This window comes from Gambusia affinis, linkage group LG22 (genome assembly GCF_019740435.1).
Source record: "Gambusia affinis linkage group LG22, SWU_Gaff_1.0, whole genome shotgun sequence".
Lineage (NCBI taxonomy): Eukaryota > Metazoa > Chordata > Actinopteri > Cyprinodontiformes > Poeciliidae > Gambusia > Gambusia affinis.
In genome coordinates, this window is record NC_057889.1 from 4459631 (window position 1) to 4475677 (window position 16047).

General features: G+C 33.8%; 2 protein-coding genes across 12 annotated transcripts in view; both read right to left on the bottom strand.

Annotated features, from left to right (window-relative positions):
- The window catches only part of LOC122825118 (DNA (cytosine-5)-methyltransferase 3A-like), a 58934-nt gene extending 52963 nt beyond the window's left edge, over positions 1–5971 (bottom strand). For 3 of the 7 annotated variants that reach the window (XM_044106235.1, XM_044106232.1, XM_044106231.1), the window contains exon 1: positions 5757–5969. The gene's annotated coding sequence lies outside the window, so the exon portion shown is untranslated. The other 4 variants (XM_044106230.1, XM_044106227.1, XM_044106234.1 and 1 more) reach the window with 2 other exon arrangements.
- A 3996-nt stretch (positions 5972–9967) lies between these two features.
- LOC122825119 (dystrobrevin beta-like) overlaps positions 9968–16047 on the bottom strand; it is a 32331-nt gene continuing 26251 nt past the window's right edge. For 3 of the 5 annotated variants that reach the window (XM_044106241.1, XM_044106237.1, XM_044106238.1), the window contains 2 exons: positions 14096–14122; positions 9968–13702 (listed from right to left, as the gene is read on the bottom strand). In XM_044106241.1, coding sequence (XP_043962176.1) covers positions 14115–14122 — 8 coding nt within the window. In that variant the 3' untranslated portion in view covers positions 9968–13702; positions 14096–14114. The remainder of the gene's footprint in view (positions 13703–14095; positions 14123–16047) is intronic. The other 2 variants (XM_044106239.1, XM_044106240.1) reach the window with 1 other exon arrangement.

Genomic DNA, 16047 nt, shown 5'->3' on the forward strand with positions numbered 1-16047 from the left:
ACATTTAAACTCTTTGCTGAAAATGGCAAAAACACCCACAGGTGTTCTCTAGAGAAACTAATAGTGAGAGTAGCTGTCATCACAGCTGTCAGAGAATGATGTGGCTATGAAAAACTCTCATTTACTGGGCAAGACAGCAGTAGGAACCCATGGGAGTTCAGTTACCAAGAAAGTAAAAGTCTCCTCCTTATATATGAGAACAAGTGAATGATTTTGACTTTTGTTTTTGGAGGTTTGTGAATGAAGAGATGAAAATTCGAAGGGGATGAAAGAGCAGCTTTGGTTGTTTTTACAGTTAATCCGATTTGTGCCTGGAACGGACTCACTGACGTGTTTTTGACAGACTTTTGGCTGGCAGAAGCCATTTAAGGTATTTTTATCAGCCGTTTCACCTGCAGTCTTATTCCAAATCAGCCATGTCTGTAAAAACAAAAACCAGCAATCCTGCTTCTTTCAGTCTGAAAGCTCTCAAAAAGTGGGGGAAAAAAAGGAGTTCATCTCCTGCTTGGTTATCTGTACCGTCATCTGACTTCATATTTGGCTTAGGGGAAAGAAACTGGGTTCCTCCACGTTTATCATGTGGAAATTACACAGTGTCCCAGATCCAAATTATCCAGATATTTCATTACTCTTTTTAAAAGTATGAAGATAGAAATGGCATTGTAACTGTATCTCTGTGTGTGAGCATGAGCAGATATTCGAATGGGTGAAAGGATGAAAAGATACTTGGATAAATTAACTGATGGACAGATATTTATTTGGATGGTTGGACGGATATTTAAATGGGTGGATGGATGAAAGGATGGGTGGATGAGCAGATATTTGGATGGACGGATGGATGTGTGAAAGGTTGAACATATATTTGAATGGATTGATGGAAGAAAGGATGGATGGATTGATGGAAGAAAGGATAGATAGATAGATAGATAGATAGATAGATAGATAGATAGATAGATAGATAGATAGATAGATAGATAGATAGATAGATAGATAGATAGATAGATAGATAGATAGATAGATAGATAGATAGATAGATAGATAGATAGATAGATAGATAGATAGATAGATAGATAGATAGATAGATAGATAGATAGAAGAAAGAATATATTTGAATACATGTTCAAATATATGGATTTATGAATAAACGAATGGACGAAAGGATATTTGAATGGCTGGATAAACAGGTGGACAGAAATTTGAATGGATGGGTGAACGGATGAATGGATGGTTGGACAGATATTTAGATGGATGAACAGATATTTGAAAAGATTGATGGATGGATAGATGGATGAGCAGACCAGGTTGTACCCGGCAGAACAGTCCAAACAAAACATCTTTAACATTCAACTGAAAGACCAAGATCAGAACTGCATTAATAAAACAGATTACATACTGGAAACATAAAATGAGTGAATGTCCACTCTGTGAAATTCACTTTTTATCAGATTTATGAAACTCATCCTTCCAAAAATGTTTACATTTTATGCTGCTGCAGCTTAAAGTGAGACATTTATAATGAGCTTTTTTTCCCAAATATCTACATTAAAACCGAGTATTAAAGGTGTCACATGATGATGAACGTATAGATAAACTCAAAGCGGTAGTACAAAGTGCTGCTTATCTGTTCCTAACAGAAAACCAGAGCAATGAGTCTGGCTGTGCTCACGTTGTATTTTACAGTATGGCCTTACATCCCCCTACTGTAAAGACAAACTAGAGCTGCCAACAAAAAGACAGGAGGGTGGAAACTTTCCACAGAAAGATTGTACATAATCCATCCCAACACTCCTGGAGCTCCCTGTACGAGCTCCAGGCAGCTGGCCAAAGCAACTCCTCCAAGTTTGGAGTATTTAGGTCACAGGCACACACCTTGTGCCTTCAGAGCAAGTTACTATTCACTGATTTAAATTGTTCCAAGCTTCATGACGGCAGTGGCTTAAATTAGACCTTAGTCAGAGGCCCAGGCAGAAGCCTGCGCTTGCTGGTGGGAGGAGAAATATTTGCGCAGGGGAAAACCTTCAGTGGTATGTAAAGGTGGTTACAGTCAAGGAGGGACAAAACAGGAAAGTCTCTTGTCTTTCACAATAAAAGCAGAAATCTCCTAAACTTCCGGCACAGTTACATGATAATCTCTTTTCAGGGTTTGTACACTTTTTCCAAAGTAAAATTCAAGTACTTTTCAAGCATTTTTGAGGTTAGTTTTCAAACTTTTTCAGCACCATTTTGAAGATAAAACCAAACTACACAAACTGAATTTTACTAAGTATTTTTGGGTCTAGTTTCTAGTGCAAGTATCTTAGTCCACTTGAAATCAGACAAAACTAACTTAAAAGGAACTTTTCAGCAAGATATAATAGCTTGTTTTAAGTAAATATTTCCTTAATATTGATGAAAAAGTAACAGTTCCATTGGCAGATTATTTCATTTACAACAAAAAGGTTCATACATACAAAATGTATTGCTGTTATTAATGTCTTGTGATAGTATTCTACTAAAATATTACAACATTTTGTGTTTTGAAATCTCTCAAACACACCATATACATCTGACTGGTCTGGCAACAGAAGAAAAATTACCAAAAAAATCCCCCAATTTCAATAATATTTGACATATAAAACATTAGTCAACTTTTATTTCAACTACACAGATCAATAAGTCATTTAGCCAATTAATCACATTATAAATTAAAATAAGCGCGATAATTTCCATTTGGACTACAGTCGTTAGAGACTTGACACAAAGTACGAAGTACTTAGTTTGCAATACCTGCCACTTTTGCCTGTTTTCCCTGCCTAAACTGAATTATTATCATTTTCTAAATTAAATTTTGATTCCTGAGACTATAATCCATTTTAATTATTGTTATTTTGTTTGTTTATTTTGGATATCTAAAATGTTTCCCAGTTCCAGTGTTAAATATTACTTTGAAATTGGCATTTTTTGATCTTTCAGAGGATGTACTTACATTAATATGCCATTCTAACTAATATACTATGTGAACTGAGCTCAAAATTTGCAATAATTTCTGGTACAATTTATTATCCAGCAAAATTTGTTATTGTGACAAGCCTAGCAAGAATAATAAATAGTCATTACATTGAAACAATCAAAATAAATCGTGGTTAGGTAAATTACCTTCCTGCTAAAATTAAATGACTTCACATCACTACACACTTCATTGTGTCGAATCCGAGCCGGACAGATTGTGGCGCTTTGAATTAATTATAACATTTATTTAAAATTTAAAATTTAATTGAAAATGTTTAAAAGTGCATCAATGCCTCAGTTTAATACTATTGTTTATATTAAATGCCTCCTTAAGACTGCTGAGCAGGGGCGTATCCAGGAGGTTTTAAAGAGGGCAAAAGTGGGGGCCAGAGATAATCTTGGGCCCCATTTACTTTATAAAAGTGAGTGATTCACAACATGAAAGAACCAAAGATTGACATAAATATTAAAATATAAAACACATAAATTAATCTGATGAATTGAAGCCTAATCTGAGGTAGATTATATAATTTTAGTAATCGATTAATTGTTGATAACTTTGGCGATTAATCAGATTTTTTTTTAAATGGCACATTCTGCAGATTTTTTATTTAAAGCTTTTTGATATGTTAGAAATATGTAAGAAAATGCAAATAGTTAAATTCCTTTTATAAATACGAAAAATAATCATTTTTAAAAAATCATTTTATTGCTTAAAATGATACAATATGGCATTTCTTTAGTAAATGCCTGATCATTAGTAGCAAATTATGCATTACTAGCTAAAAAAAATACTTATAACATCAAAATGTGAAGAGCTGAGCCATTTCTGCTCGACTTATCATAATCAAGGGCTAATATGTTGACCGCTTTTCCAATTAACCGATCAATAATTGGATAGCAAAAGGTAAATAACAGAAGGTTTTTTAGAGAAGTTGAACAATGTGAAGCTAAATCTGAGCCAAAATCTTGAGTTTTGGGTAGAACATAATTATAAAGTTTTGTTATTTTATTCTAAATGCAAAATGTATATATTTTTTTATACAAATTCCAGAGACACAAACATTTATTAAAAACACAAATACACTACATTTATGGAGGAAACTAAAAAGAAATGACCAAAACAATGTACAGATAAAACTTTATAATGAGAAATACAGAAATGTTTTCAGGTAAATAGATGATTAAAAATGCTGCAGACATTGAAATCACATTACTGATTGCATTTATTTGTCAAAATAAAAGTATAACTGTAAAACAAAATGTTTTTTGGTTGTTCTCTTTGCATTGCACTGTTTCCATGCAGAAATGCAAGGACAATTTTCTGACTGCGATCTCAGATGCTGAGTCAAAATCAAGACTGAAATGCAAATTGCACAGCTCTAACAAACAACATTTTGAAAACATATAAAAGGTTTAGTTTGCTGCCAAAAATCCAGAATTTGATCTGAAAGTAATGCCAGAGGAAACTGATATAAAGATGGCAACTTATATTATCAATTTTATAACAAAGGAAACTTTTTAACTGCATTTAATGTGGGAGGTATATATATATAATATTTCTATTGACTTGTTTGTTTAATCTGTTGCACTGATCTTGTAATTTGGACACTTTAAGTAGCCTCATTTTTATCAGGACACATTCTTTTGATCTTTAGTATAAAGAGTACTTTTTGTTCTCTTGTTTCTGTTTATTTAGAGCTCTGAAAACATAAATTCATAAAAGTAACAAACAAATATTTTAAATAAAATATAAAACCTATGAAACTTTAACAAAATCTGATGGTATGTGTCTGTTTTAAAACATTTGTTTTTCATTCAGTAGTTAAAGAAACCCAAAATTATACTCAAGAGTAGCAATATGTAATAATAAAATTACTCAAGTAAAAGTGAAATTACTCAGCATGTTACAAATATTCCTAAAAGTTTTTTTGTTTTTTTTTTTGTTTTTTTTGGGGGGGGGGGGGGTAAAAAAAAGTTTCTTAAGTGAATGTAATTGAGTAAATGTAACTAGCTACGACCCAACTCTGGTTGTTACACATATAAACACACGTAACAAACTAAGAGCACAGACGAAATTCAACTGAGTATTACTGTAGAAAACTTGGTAAACTCACTTGGCTTTTATTTTAAAAGTCCACTGTGGAAGTACGGTGATAGTTTCTGTTACCTTGACGAGCGGACAGCTTTATGACCATTAATATCGGGAGCGACCTCAGGCGGCCTTTACCGGACAGTCTTTTAAAAACGGGTCTAATCCCGGCGGGGCTGTGTGCAGGGCGGGCAGCCGGTCACAGACACGTGTCTTAGTGAGTAGAGACGATCACCATTAGTAGGTCAGGTACGCACACACACACAGGGGCCGAGTTTCACACCGAATGCACCCGTTAACCCCGGACAGGCGCGCTCCCGGTACTCCCCGCTAGCTTCCGTGCACAGTTCCTCGCGCTGATGTGTCTGTCTGCATCTGTTGGCCGCGGAGGACGGAGCGCTCCGGTTTAACGTTACACGAAGAGGCGGAGGGACAGAGGGGCTGCGCACCGGACATCTTTAACGTCAGTAACGAGATCGCCCGGTTGCTTCGATGCTGCTCTCATCGTAAAGAAAAAAAAAAAACCTCTTCAAGTTCACTCGCCCTGTGTACGAATCTCCCCGTCTTCACATCATCTGCTAACCAACGGTTCGGCTCCGGAACGCGCGAGCTATTACGTTAGGAGTCGGCCGTTGCTAACTTGTGACGGGCTGAAAATGTAATGTTTTATATTTACCGTGTCCTCCGTCCCTCAGCCGCCCACGCAGTCGCCCCACACGGTCGTGGCTCTCTCTCCCACGCTTCCCTGTCGTTCACTCTTTCTCTCTCCCCCACTCTCACTCTCTTCTCCCCCCTCCTCGCTCTCTCGCGCGCCGCCGCGTCCCTTGCGCGCACTCCCTGGCTTTCGCGAGCCGCAGTATGGCAAGCCGTAAGGATAAATAATGAGATGTAGATTGTTACCTTGTTCTAAATCAGGGGTGTTCAAAATGTGGCTGCCCTTTAAATGTTTTTTTTTTTTTTTTTTTAACGAACACATTAAAATGTTCTTGAAATATAAAATTCGACATAAATATTTCTTTTTAACACAGTTAATTTCTATTTGCTAGAAATGTACAATAGTGTCCTGTTTTAATGAACTGTTTGTGCCCAACCCGTTTTTATTTTTTGGTTCGATATGACTCAGGTCTGAATTATGGCCATTGTAGAAAGAGTACATTTCTTCCAGAAAACTCAAAAATGTTTAGATTAATCTCAGAAATTTTCTAGAAAAACTAAGGAAATTTCTGAGTTTGTAAAATCAAAAAATTGCTGGCAAAAACTCTAATTTTGGGATCTTTTGGAAAAAATAGAACATTTCTGAGTGTGAAAAGTAAAAAAAATTCTAGAAAAATCTGAAAAATTGAGATTAATCTCAGACATTTTCGAGGGGAAAAAAACTCAGACATATTTGAGTTTGAAAAGTTGAAAATTTACTAGAAAAAAACATGAATATTTCTGGGCTTCAATTTTATTTTATTTCCTCTGTATGTTTTTTTTATTGTTTATTATTATCTTGACTTATGCGCCAGGGATTCATCTTGTAGATTTTAAAAAAATCCGGCTAGTAAAGAGGAATATATTAGGTATATGTTATTATTGATACTAACAGCTTGCCATATGTGGGGAACTGCCCGGGGCGGCTTCTCCTTTTGGGCGTCATGAGTTGCCACACTAGCAAACAGTTTTTACAAATCTGTAATCTATTTCTTGTTTGAAAAATAATTATTTTATGAAAGGTGAGACATTTTTAGTAATTGTGCAAATTTTTTTGTTTCTTGAAGTGCAATAGTGTAAACTATCTTATTAAAATAAAAAATTTACATATTAACTGACAGTTGCGCAATAAAAATTGTGGCTTGATCTAAATGCAACTCTAGTACATATAATTACATAAATATTTGACGAATGGTGTAGTTTAATTTTAATAGCATTTATTTTCAACAGTATTCATTTTTGTATTTGTTTTTGTATACATCTGACAGCCTGGCAAATTATTTTTTCAATTGAAACATTTTTTTAAATTTCTATGATGTTTTATAGGAATCAAAATTATGTCACGGTGGAGCATGTTGGCCCAAGGCACCAAACAGCCTAGCACCGCCCCTGTCTTTAGCATCTTCTGTAAGGAGGTATATTTTTAAAATGGAAGAGGAAAAAATATAATCAGTTTACTTGCATTTAAAGAAACAAATTGTAATTTTTTGAAAAGTGTCTGCAGCAGGAGTTTATATCAGAACCTGCCTTTACATTAGACAACATGTAAAATCACACAGGGAGTTGTTGATATTAAGCAGCAGCAAGCTACTTTATCTCCTTCAGTTTTGGTATTTATGACTACAATAACAGTAAGTGGGTGCTTTCAAGATCAAATATTATCACTACATGGTTTTACGAGTGTAATTTTATGAATTTACAGCATTTTCTTTTTTACAATTACAGCTTCCTCTATAAAGACATACTTTCTTTTATGAGCTGTTTAATTTATCATGATTGTTTGTACAGCCTCCTCATTTATAGGCATCTGAGAGATAAGATCAGAAAAGTCTTTGTTTGAGTGCAGTTATGCTGCATTCAAGTTTTGAATAACCAGATTTTAAAGCTGTTGACTAACTTAGATCATTTGTATTTCTACATTTTTCTAAACTATTGAGTTAAAGAAAATATTGTATTTTTTTTTTGCCATACCCTTATATTTTAAGTACGCTTTCACATGACTGCAAGTTTTAATATTGCGAAATTGTATATAAATTCCTCAGCATTTTGAATACCGTTGCTTTATTTACTGTTAAAGATGCAGAAAAATGACATATTATGTGGATACTCTTATTTGAGCCTTTTTAATACCATGGAAATACATTAAAAGATGCAAATGGGTTTTTAAAAACATTTTATTGCCTAAAATGCAATATCACAACCTTCCCTTAGTGTGTTAGTAAAGGATGCATCTGAAGCAAAAAAATACTTTTAATTTAATCTTGAATGCAAAACGTATATATCTTTGTTCAGGTTTGACTTGATTACTGCTCTGAATATAAAGTTTTTTAAAATTTCTATGATGTTTTATAGGAATCAAAATTATGTCACGGTGGAGCATGTTGGCCCAAGGCACCAAACAGCCTAGCACAAAGTATTTTTGCTCTAGTTTGTAGTGCAAATATCTTTGCACACTTAAAATAAGAAAAAACTAACTTAAAAGTAACTTTTTAACAAGATAAAGGACCTTGTTTTAAGTAATTAATTCCTTAACATTGATGAAAAAGAACTAGTTCTATTAGCAGATTATTTTATTTATAACCAAATATTTTTCCAATAAGTGAAATTATCTGCCAGTGGAACTAGTACTTTTTCCATCAATATAGTTAGTTTTGTCTTATTGCAAGTGCACTAAGATATTTGCACTGAAAACCAGACCAAAAAAACTTGGTAAGATTTTGTGTTTTTGCAGTGTTTTTTTTTTTTTTTTAATTACTACTAAATAAACTACAAATAAAATGTAAAGAAATGTATAAAAATGAGTCATGGATTCAAAATCTTAGCATACTAACAGAACTATAGAAAAGTCTCTTAATTTCTCATTAGAAGAGCTTCAACTCAGATTGACCTCTAAGCAGAGAAGGGTGACCTTTACTGCGCCGGGTCATAACGGTACCATGTCACTGTGCATTAGTGTTGGAGGTGGTGAGTTGGGGGGTTATTTATAGCTAACAGGGAGGTCACCAACAACAGGCTAACCTCAGAAAGCTTTGTTTAGACAATGACCCACCTCCCCATCCTCAAAACATCCTCAGAACCCACGACTGACCTTTGGAAGGAGCGCAGGGGAATTGTGAGAACCGCTAATCCAGAATAATGAAGAAACCAAATGTGAGTGTCTGTGTATCTGTGAAAAATGTGAATTTTTTTTATGGAGTTTGTGTGCAGAAAACCTTTCCTTTTAGGCATTTGCACGAAAAACTATTTTATTATTTAGTACTCTGTCTAGCAATTTTAGTATTTACAACACTTTACTGTCATTAGTAATGTGCTGTGATCATATTCCACAGCAGGAGAAAAGAAATTAAAATATATAAATGTTTTTGTTTTGAAATGTCTCTCAAGCACTCACTGTACAACCACTGCAAAAATATAAAATCTTACCAAGTATTTCTGGTCTAGTTTCTAGTACAAATATCTTGCTACACCTTAAGACAAAACTAACCTATAATTAACTTTTTAGCAAGATATAGGAGCCTGTTTAGAGTTGATAATTCTTGAATATTGGAAAACAGTACTAGTTCCACATGTAACATGGGAAAAATGTTTTGTTACAAGTGAAATAATCTGCTAATGGAACCAGAACCTTTTCATCAATATTAAATTATTGACCTAAAACAAGCTCCTCTATCTTGATGAAAAGTAACTTGTAAGTTAGTTTTGTCTTATTTTAAGTGTGCTAAGATATTTGCACTAAAAACTAGACAAAAAAAATTTGATAAGATTTTATGTTTTTGGAGCGCATGACTGGTCGAAACACAAAATAATTTAAACAAAAAAAATGGTCAAATTTCAGTGAAGTTGCTTAACATTTAAAATACGAGCAACTTATGAGTCATTACACAATAACTCATAATAAATATTTAATACATTGAAACAATACAAACAAATCATTTTACAGCTGAAATTAATTGCTAAATATACAAAGAAAGTTACAAAGAACAAAAAATTAAGTTTTCTGGAATTGAACAAATAGAAATAATTTGGTTACTCTAAGCAACCTAAACCTTTTATTTAACTTCAGTCACAACAAAATAAAATAAAACTAAAATCCAAAACTTGAATGCTGTGTATTTGGCCAAACAAGAGATTCATGACAAACCCGATGTTTTCATGTTGCTGCGCAGCCTGGAATCAAAACCACAAGTCACAAAGTTTGTCGATAAATATTATTTATTGCAGATGAAACACAGATGCACACTTATCTCCTCTGCTCCAGCAGGTTCAGAGCTGGAGGTGTTTACGGTTTCATGTCAGGGCAAGCCCGTCTCCTCAGACTCTCAGGCACTGTTGGACATGCATGCAGAAACACGGGCTTGTTCGTCAGTGGAATCATTTATACAGTCGGTCAATCGCTGCGATCCAGGTCGCAAACACCAAAAACAGCCGGTGAAAACCGAAGACAAACCGATGCAGAAATTTAAGATGTTGGGATTTCACCTTCTAAAGCTCTGAAACGTGTTGAATGAAATGAAACAAAACATCTTTGGCTTTTTTTCTTTTATTTGCATGCTGACTTTTGGGTTTCTGGGTGTAGTTCTTCATCGCCAGAGCTGAAACTCATAAAAACAGTCATTTATATTTTACATAAAGCAAAACAAAGACAGGAACATAAGGATTTGGCTTAGCCAGGTAGCTTTTAGACGCTAAAAGACATTAATTACAGAATTGATACTAACTACAGGATGTCAGACTGCTGCTTTAGTCATAAAAAATTTAAACGCACCTAACTACAACTTCTAAATAATTTAAGATTCGTTCAATAAATGATAATTCTTGATGTTTGTTTTAGCAAACCCTTAAAGTACAAATACAACAGCTGAGATTGCATTTACAATGTAACCAAAATGACTTGTCAAATGAAAAGAAACAATAATAAATTAATATTTTTATATCAGGGTATGTGTGTGAATTCAGAGAAAGCTTCAAAACCTGAACAATTAAAGCAAAAATAAAAAACAGAAAAGCTTTGGCTTTAGATCAGAAAATCCCTTCACAGAGTCGACCTTGTAATGAATTTGTTCAGAGTTACAAAAAGACTTGATTCAAGAAGTAAACCAGAAATGGATCAAATGAATGTGATTTTGAGGGATTGTTAGATTTAATTTGGGTCCTAACCTAATTAAGATGAAATGATCTAATCCAGATAATTACAGTGTTTTACAAAAGTATCCAAACTCCTTAAAACGTTTCTGACTGAGACCGAACCGTTTGAGACAAACAAATCAAAACACACTGCAAAAACACAAAATCCTACCAAGTATCTCTGGTCTAGTTTTAGTGTAAATATCTTAGTTCACTTTAAACAAGACAAACTAACTTACAAGTGACTTTTCAACAAGATACATAAGCTTGTTTTAAGGAAATAATTCCTTAATATTGGTGAAAAAGTGTTAGTTCCAGACAGTTTCCACATTACAAATTAAATAATTTCCCGTTGAAACTAGAACGTTTTCATCAATATTAAGGAATTATTTATTTAAACAAATTCCTTTATCTTTCTGGAAAGTTATTTGTAAGTTAGTTTTGTCTTATTTGAAGTCTACTAAAATATTTGGAGTTGAAACTAGACCAAAAGTACTTGGTAGGATTTTGTGTTTTTGCAGTGCAGACAGAAATACGGTGGTGGCAGCATCATTAATCTGTAAAACACACAAGATTAAGGGAGAGGTCACTGCAGCACAACGATGCTAAAAACACAACCAACCTCAATAGGATGGGTTGAAACCAAATGTATGCGTTAAAATGGTCTAGTCAAAGTCAATACAGTTTCCATCCGAACCGACTTACAGATTAAGGTTTAAGAGGTGTGAATACTTTTGTAATTGTTCAAGTTATCAAGGTAAATATTTCAAATTTTGCTGCTTTTACAGAACGTGGAGGTTGAGGAAACAAACACACATAATGTACATAAAACACACACACACACACCCACGCACGCACACGCCCACACACACACACACACACACACACACACCACAGTAATCAGATTGCTCCTCTTTGACTGCAGTACCAGAATACACAGTAAAGCTGCACACTGAAACATAGATTCTAGGACTGGGCGATATGAATTAAGAATAAAATCTCTGAATTTTTCCCACCAGATTTGATTTTGAATATTTTCAAAAAGTGGTTTTAATTCAGTCCTACGATCTCAGAGTTGTACAATAAAGAATTAGGGCCAGACAATGAGAATTTGTAGTCATTTTACTGGAAAAATAAGCAATTTTACCAGAAAAAATATTTTAAAATGGCAAAGAAAAAAACATTGATTCAATGAGAAAAAGAGATGTTATCAGTTGTTTTTGAAATAGACTCAGTTGTTTGCACAATCACTTATAATTTGACACTGAGCGCTAAAAAATGTTAGAAAAACTTGTATACTTTAATTTTTTTGTTATTTTTGGGTGGCAGTTCTGGTAAAATTCTGACTTTATTATTTAATAAAAATAAAAAAAGTCTTAGCCTGGCTTTAATAATCCATCGTAGAGTTGACCCGAATTCAAGATCAGAACAAATAGAAGCTGCAGAACAAGCTTGTCAAACAAGATGGCTGCTCTGGGCGTGATGACATCACTGTGAAATATGGAAACCCAACGAGTGCACAGGTGAAATTTATTTTTTTTTCCCAAAATTAAATCTTCAAATATCAAAAACTCAATTGATTTATTGCTCAGCCCAATTTATTCCAGACAAAAATCATTAAAAAGTGGAAAACATCACCATTAAAGGGGACCTACAATGCAAAATTCACATTTTGTACGTTTTTGTTCTTCCATTTGTGTCTCAACTGCTTCTAAAAACAACAAAAGAGTTTTAAAGAAAACATCCAGCTGTTTATTTGGAAATAAGTTCATGTTTTTTGGTGTCTGGAAAATGAGCCGTTTCAAAAACATCCTGATTACTGAGTCACACTGCGCCGTTACCTAGAAACCCAACTGATTTTACCGCTGTATGCGCCGTACAATGGCTGCTGGAAGTGTTTTGTTGTTGACTTGCCATACAGAAATCACTTGCTGCATTCTTGTTGGTTGTGCAGAAGGCTCCATGTGTCTTTTTCAAATATGTATGATTGTATAATTGCACATCTGTTTGCAGCCATTTTCAAGTGCGAGTGTAAACGTTGATTTGAGGGGTGTGGCCAGCAGCAGCTTATTTGGATTTAAAGTAACAGGAGGCCCTAAAACAGGAGCTGAAAATCGTCTGAACTGACCAAGACAAATTATCTAAGAATAATTTTGTGCAAAATGTGAAATGGACATGTTCAAAGAAGCATAGTAGGTCACCTTTAAAGTTAATTTTTACAGTGCTAGAACCACTGATATTTGGTTTCTGTTCGGGGAAGAGTTGCATCGTCTACATATTTGTACATTTATCTCAACAAGACGTGGGAACTTGGTGGGATTTAGTCCCTAAAGCTTAAACGTCTCAGCAGGATCTGACTACTCTCACATACACATAAAGCTCTCAAACTGAATGAATACAAGGCAAAAAAACAAATCAAAGCAATAAATACGAAGCACACAGTGCTCAAACTTTATCAGCTCATCTTTCACTTCTTCAACTTTAATTTTTTCCTCCAGTTTTCTTCATTATCATCTCTCTGGTCTATAAAAAAATCCTTCCCAGACGCATCCTCCCTCTCACTTCCTCCACTTTCTTCCTCCTCCAAATAAACATGCTACAGTACTCACCAGTAGGTTTCAGATTCCCCATTGGATCAAGCAAGATCAAATCAAAAACACACAAAAATCACAACTATACATCAGTAGAGACCCGCGGCGGTCATTTGGTGTCCAGCATCGTGATTGGTTGATTGCCGTAGAAAATCGACTCCTCCCACTGCTGACCTTTAACGTCGTTTTTGGCCGTAATGAAACACCGGTTCGTCTGAGGAGAAATTAGACCTAGGTTACACAAAATCAAACTTTAAAAATGCAAAATTGCACTTTAAATGTTTAAGAATCAGGAAAGATAATCAGTTTGTTTTTTAAAGATTTCTGTTCTTTGTTTTCTTAATTTTTCCCTCAGTAAAAACCAGAGTAGCTGGTTGGAAAGGTCTGCACAAGACCAGAAGAAACATCAAATAATTCACTTTGTTCCTGCTTTTCTAATTAAAACTGTGGAGTTAAATAATAACACCTTCTCATTGTTTGAACGTATAACTTTACAATGTGCAAAAACATGTCAAACAATTAAAACAACAACTAAAATCACTTGTATTTTCTGGAAAGAGGTTTAGACTTATTGTCTAACAAAAGAAGATTGTGTGAGTTTACTTACTGTTCCTCCTGCCAGCTTTTTAACCTGCTGAACAGAAAATAAAACTTTCAACAAAGAGCAGAGGAACCTGGAAATAAAATAAACAGAAACTGTAATAATAAGAGAAATTAAAACCCCCAAGAGATGTGTCCAAAACGACAGAGAATTACAGAAAGACTAAGAAGAAAAAATGTAAATAATAAAATGTAACTAAAATGAGAATAAAGTTTAAATTATACGAGGTTAAAGGCATAACGTCAGAGTAAGGTAAAAAAAATAATAATAATAATAAAGTTGTAATAAAATTAAAATTTGTAATGCCAGAATAAAGTCAAAATATTACAAAATAAAGTTGAAAGATTATGAGAATAAAATTGTACAATAATAAAGTCATAATATTATGAGGATAAGGTTATAAGATTAGAATAAAATTGTAAAAAAGCAAGAATAGTCATGACATGTAAAAACTAATAAGAATAAAATTGTACAAGAATGAAGTCAAGAAAAATCTGAGAATAAAGTCGCAATATTACAAAAATAAAAAAATATTAGCAAAATAGTCAAAATAATACGAGAATAAAGTTTTTATAAAATTAGAATAAAGTGGTAATATTAAGAGAAGGAATTAGTGACTTTATGAGAATTTTTCTAAGAAAAACATAAAATAAAATGTACAACATTGAGCATTTTATGAAGTTAGCAACAACAACCTGACTACATGCTACATGCTACATGCACGCCTCAAACTGTTTTCATCCAGTATTTTAGGACAAAAAAGACAAAAAAACCCCGATCCAAAACAACCAGAATAGCTGCTTCCTAAACATAAGGACTGCAGAATTATTTTAATTTCAACATGTTCAACCCTTTTCAGTTTTAACGTAAACATCCGAAGGAGAAGAAAGTCAAAAAATTATGAGGAATAAAGTTATAAAGAAATTAAAACTTTATTAAGATATGATGTGACCAACTGAGTCTGTGACTCAAAATGATTTCCTTATTTGTAAAGTCGATACCGGAGTATAACTGGAGGTTAGCATTACGATGAACGGCGAGGGAGCAAACGAGGAAGCGGATCTGGCACTTCTCTGCAGGGGGTCGGCCCTTGTAAAAAAGGAGGGGCTCCATAAAGCCCAGCTAATGAGAAGACATGTTAACGAAGCTCATTACACACAGAGAAGCTGCAGACAAACTGCAGACACTTGGAGAAAGTGAAGAAAAGCAACCAGAACCAGTTTTAAATATGCAAAACAGAACAGGAGAAATTTGATCTTCAAGTCTCACTGGTCATTGAACTATTTCCCTCCTTTCAGCTAGATTCAGAAACATAAACCTGATCATTTTTTACACGCAACCGTTGACTTCAGCTTGTTGGAGCATCTGGAGAACAATCATGTCAATGTCAAAGTCGTTCCCGTCCAGCCAGCTGTTTTTAATGACGTGGATAATAAAAGTGGAGTTCTGCAACGAGCTGCTGAACTCAAAATCCCCCCAAAATAACTAATAATTACTAAAAATAAAATACGAAAAGATTCCTCACTGACTGGATGCTATAAAAACCTAAAAATATCAGCTTTTTAAAATGAACCATTTAAATTTCTATATAATTCAACTACTGGGGTAGGAAAGTGAAAAAGAATGAAAAGAAGAGAAAAAAATAAAGGAAAAAGAATGAAAAGAAGAGAAAAAAATAAAGGAAAAAGAATGAAAAGAAGAGAAAAAAATAAAGGAAAAAGAATGAAAAGAAGAGAAAAAATAAAGGAAAAAGAATGAAAAGAAGAGAAAAAATAAAGGAAAAAGAATGAAAAGAAGAGAAAAAAATAAAGGAAAAAGAATGAAAAGAAGAGAAAAAAATAAAGGAAAAAGAATGAAAAGAAAAAAAAAGAAAATGTCAAAGAATGAAAAGAAAGAAAGAAGGAAAGAACAAAACAAATAAAGAAAGAAGAAACAAGGAAAAGAGATGAAAGAAAGCA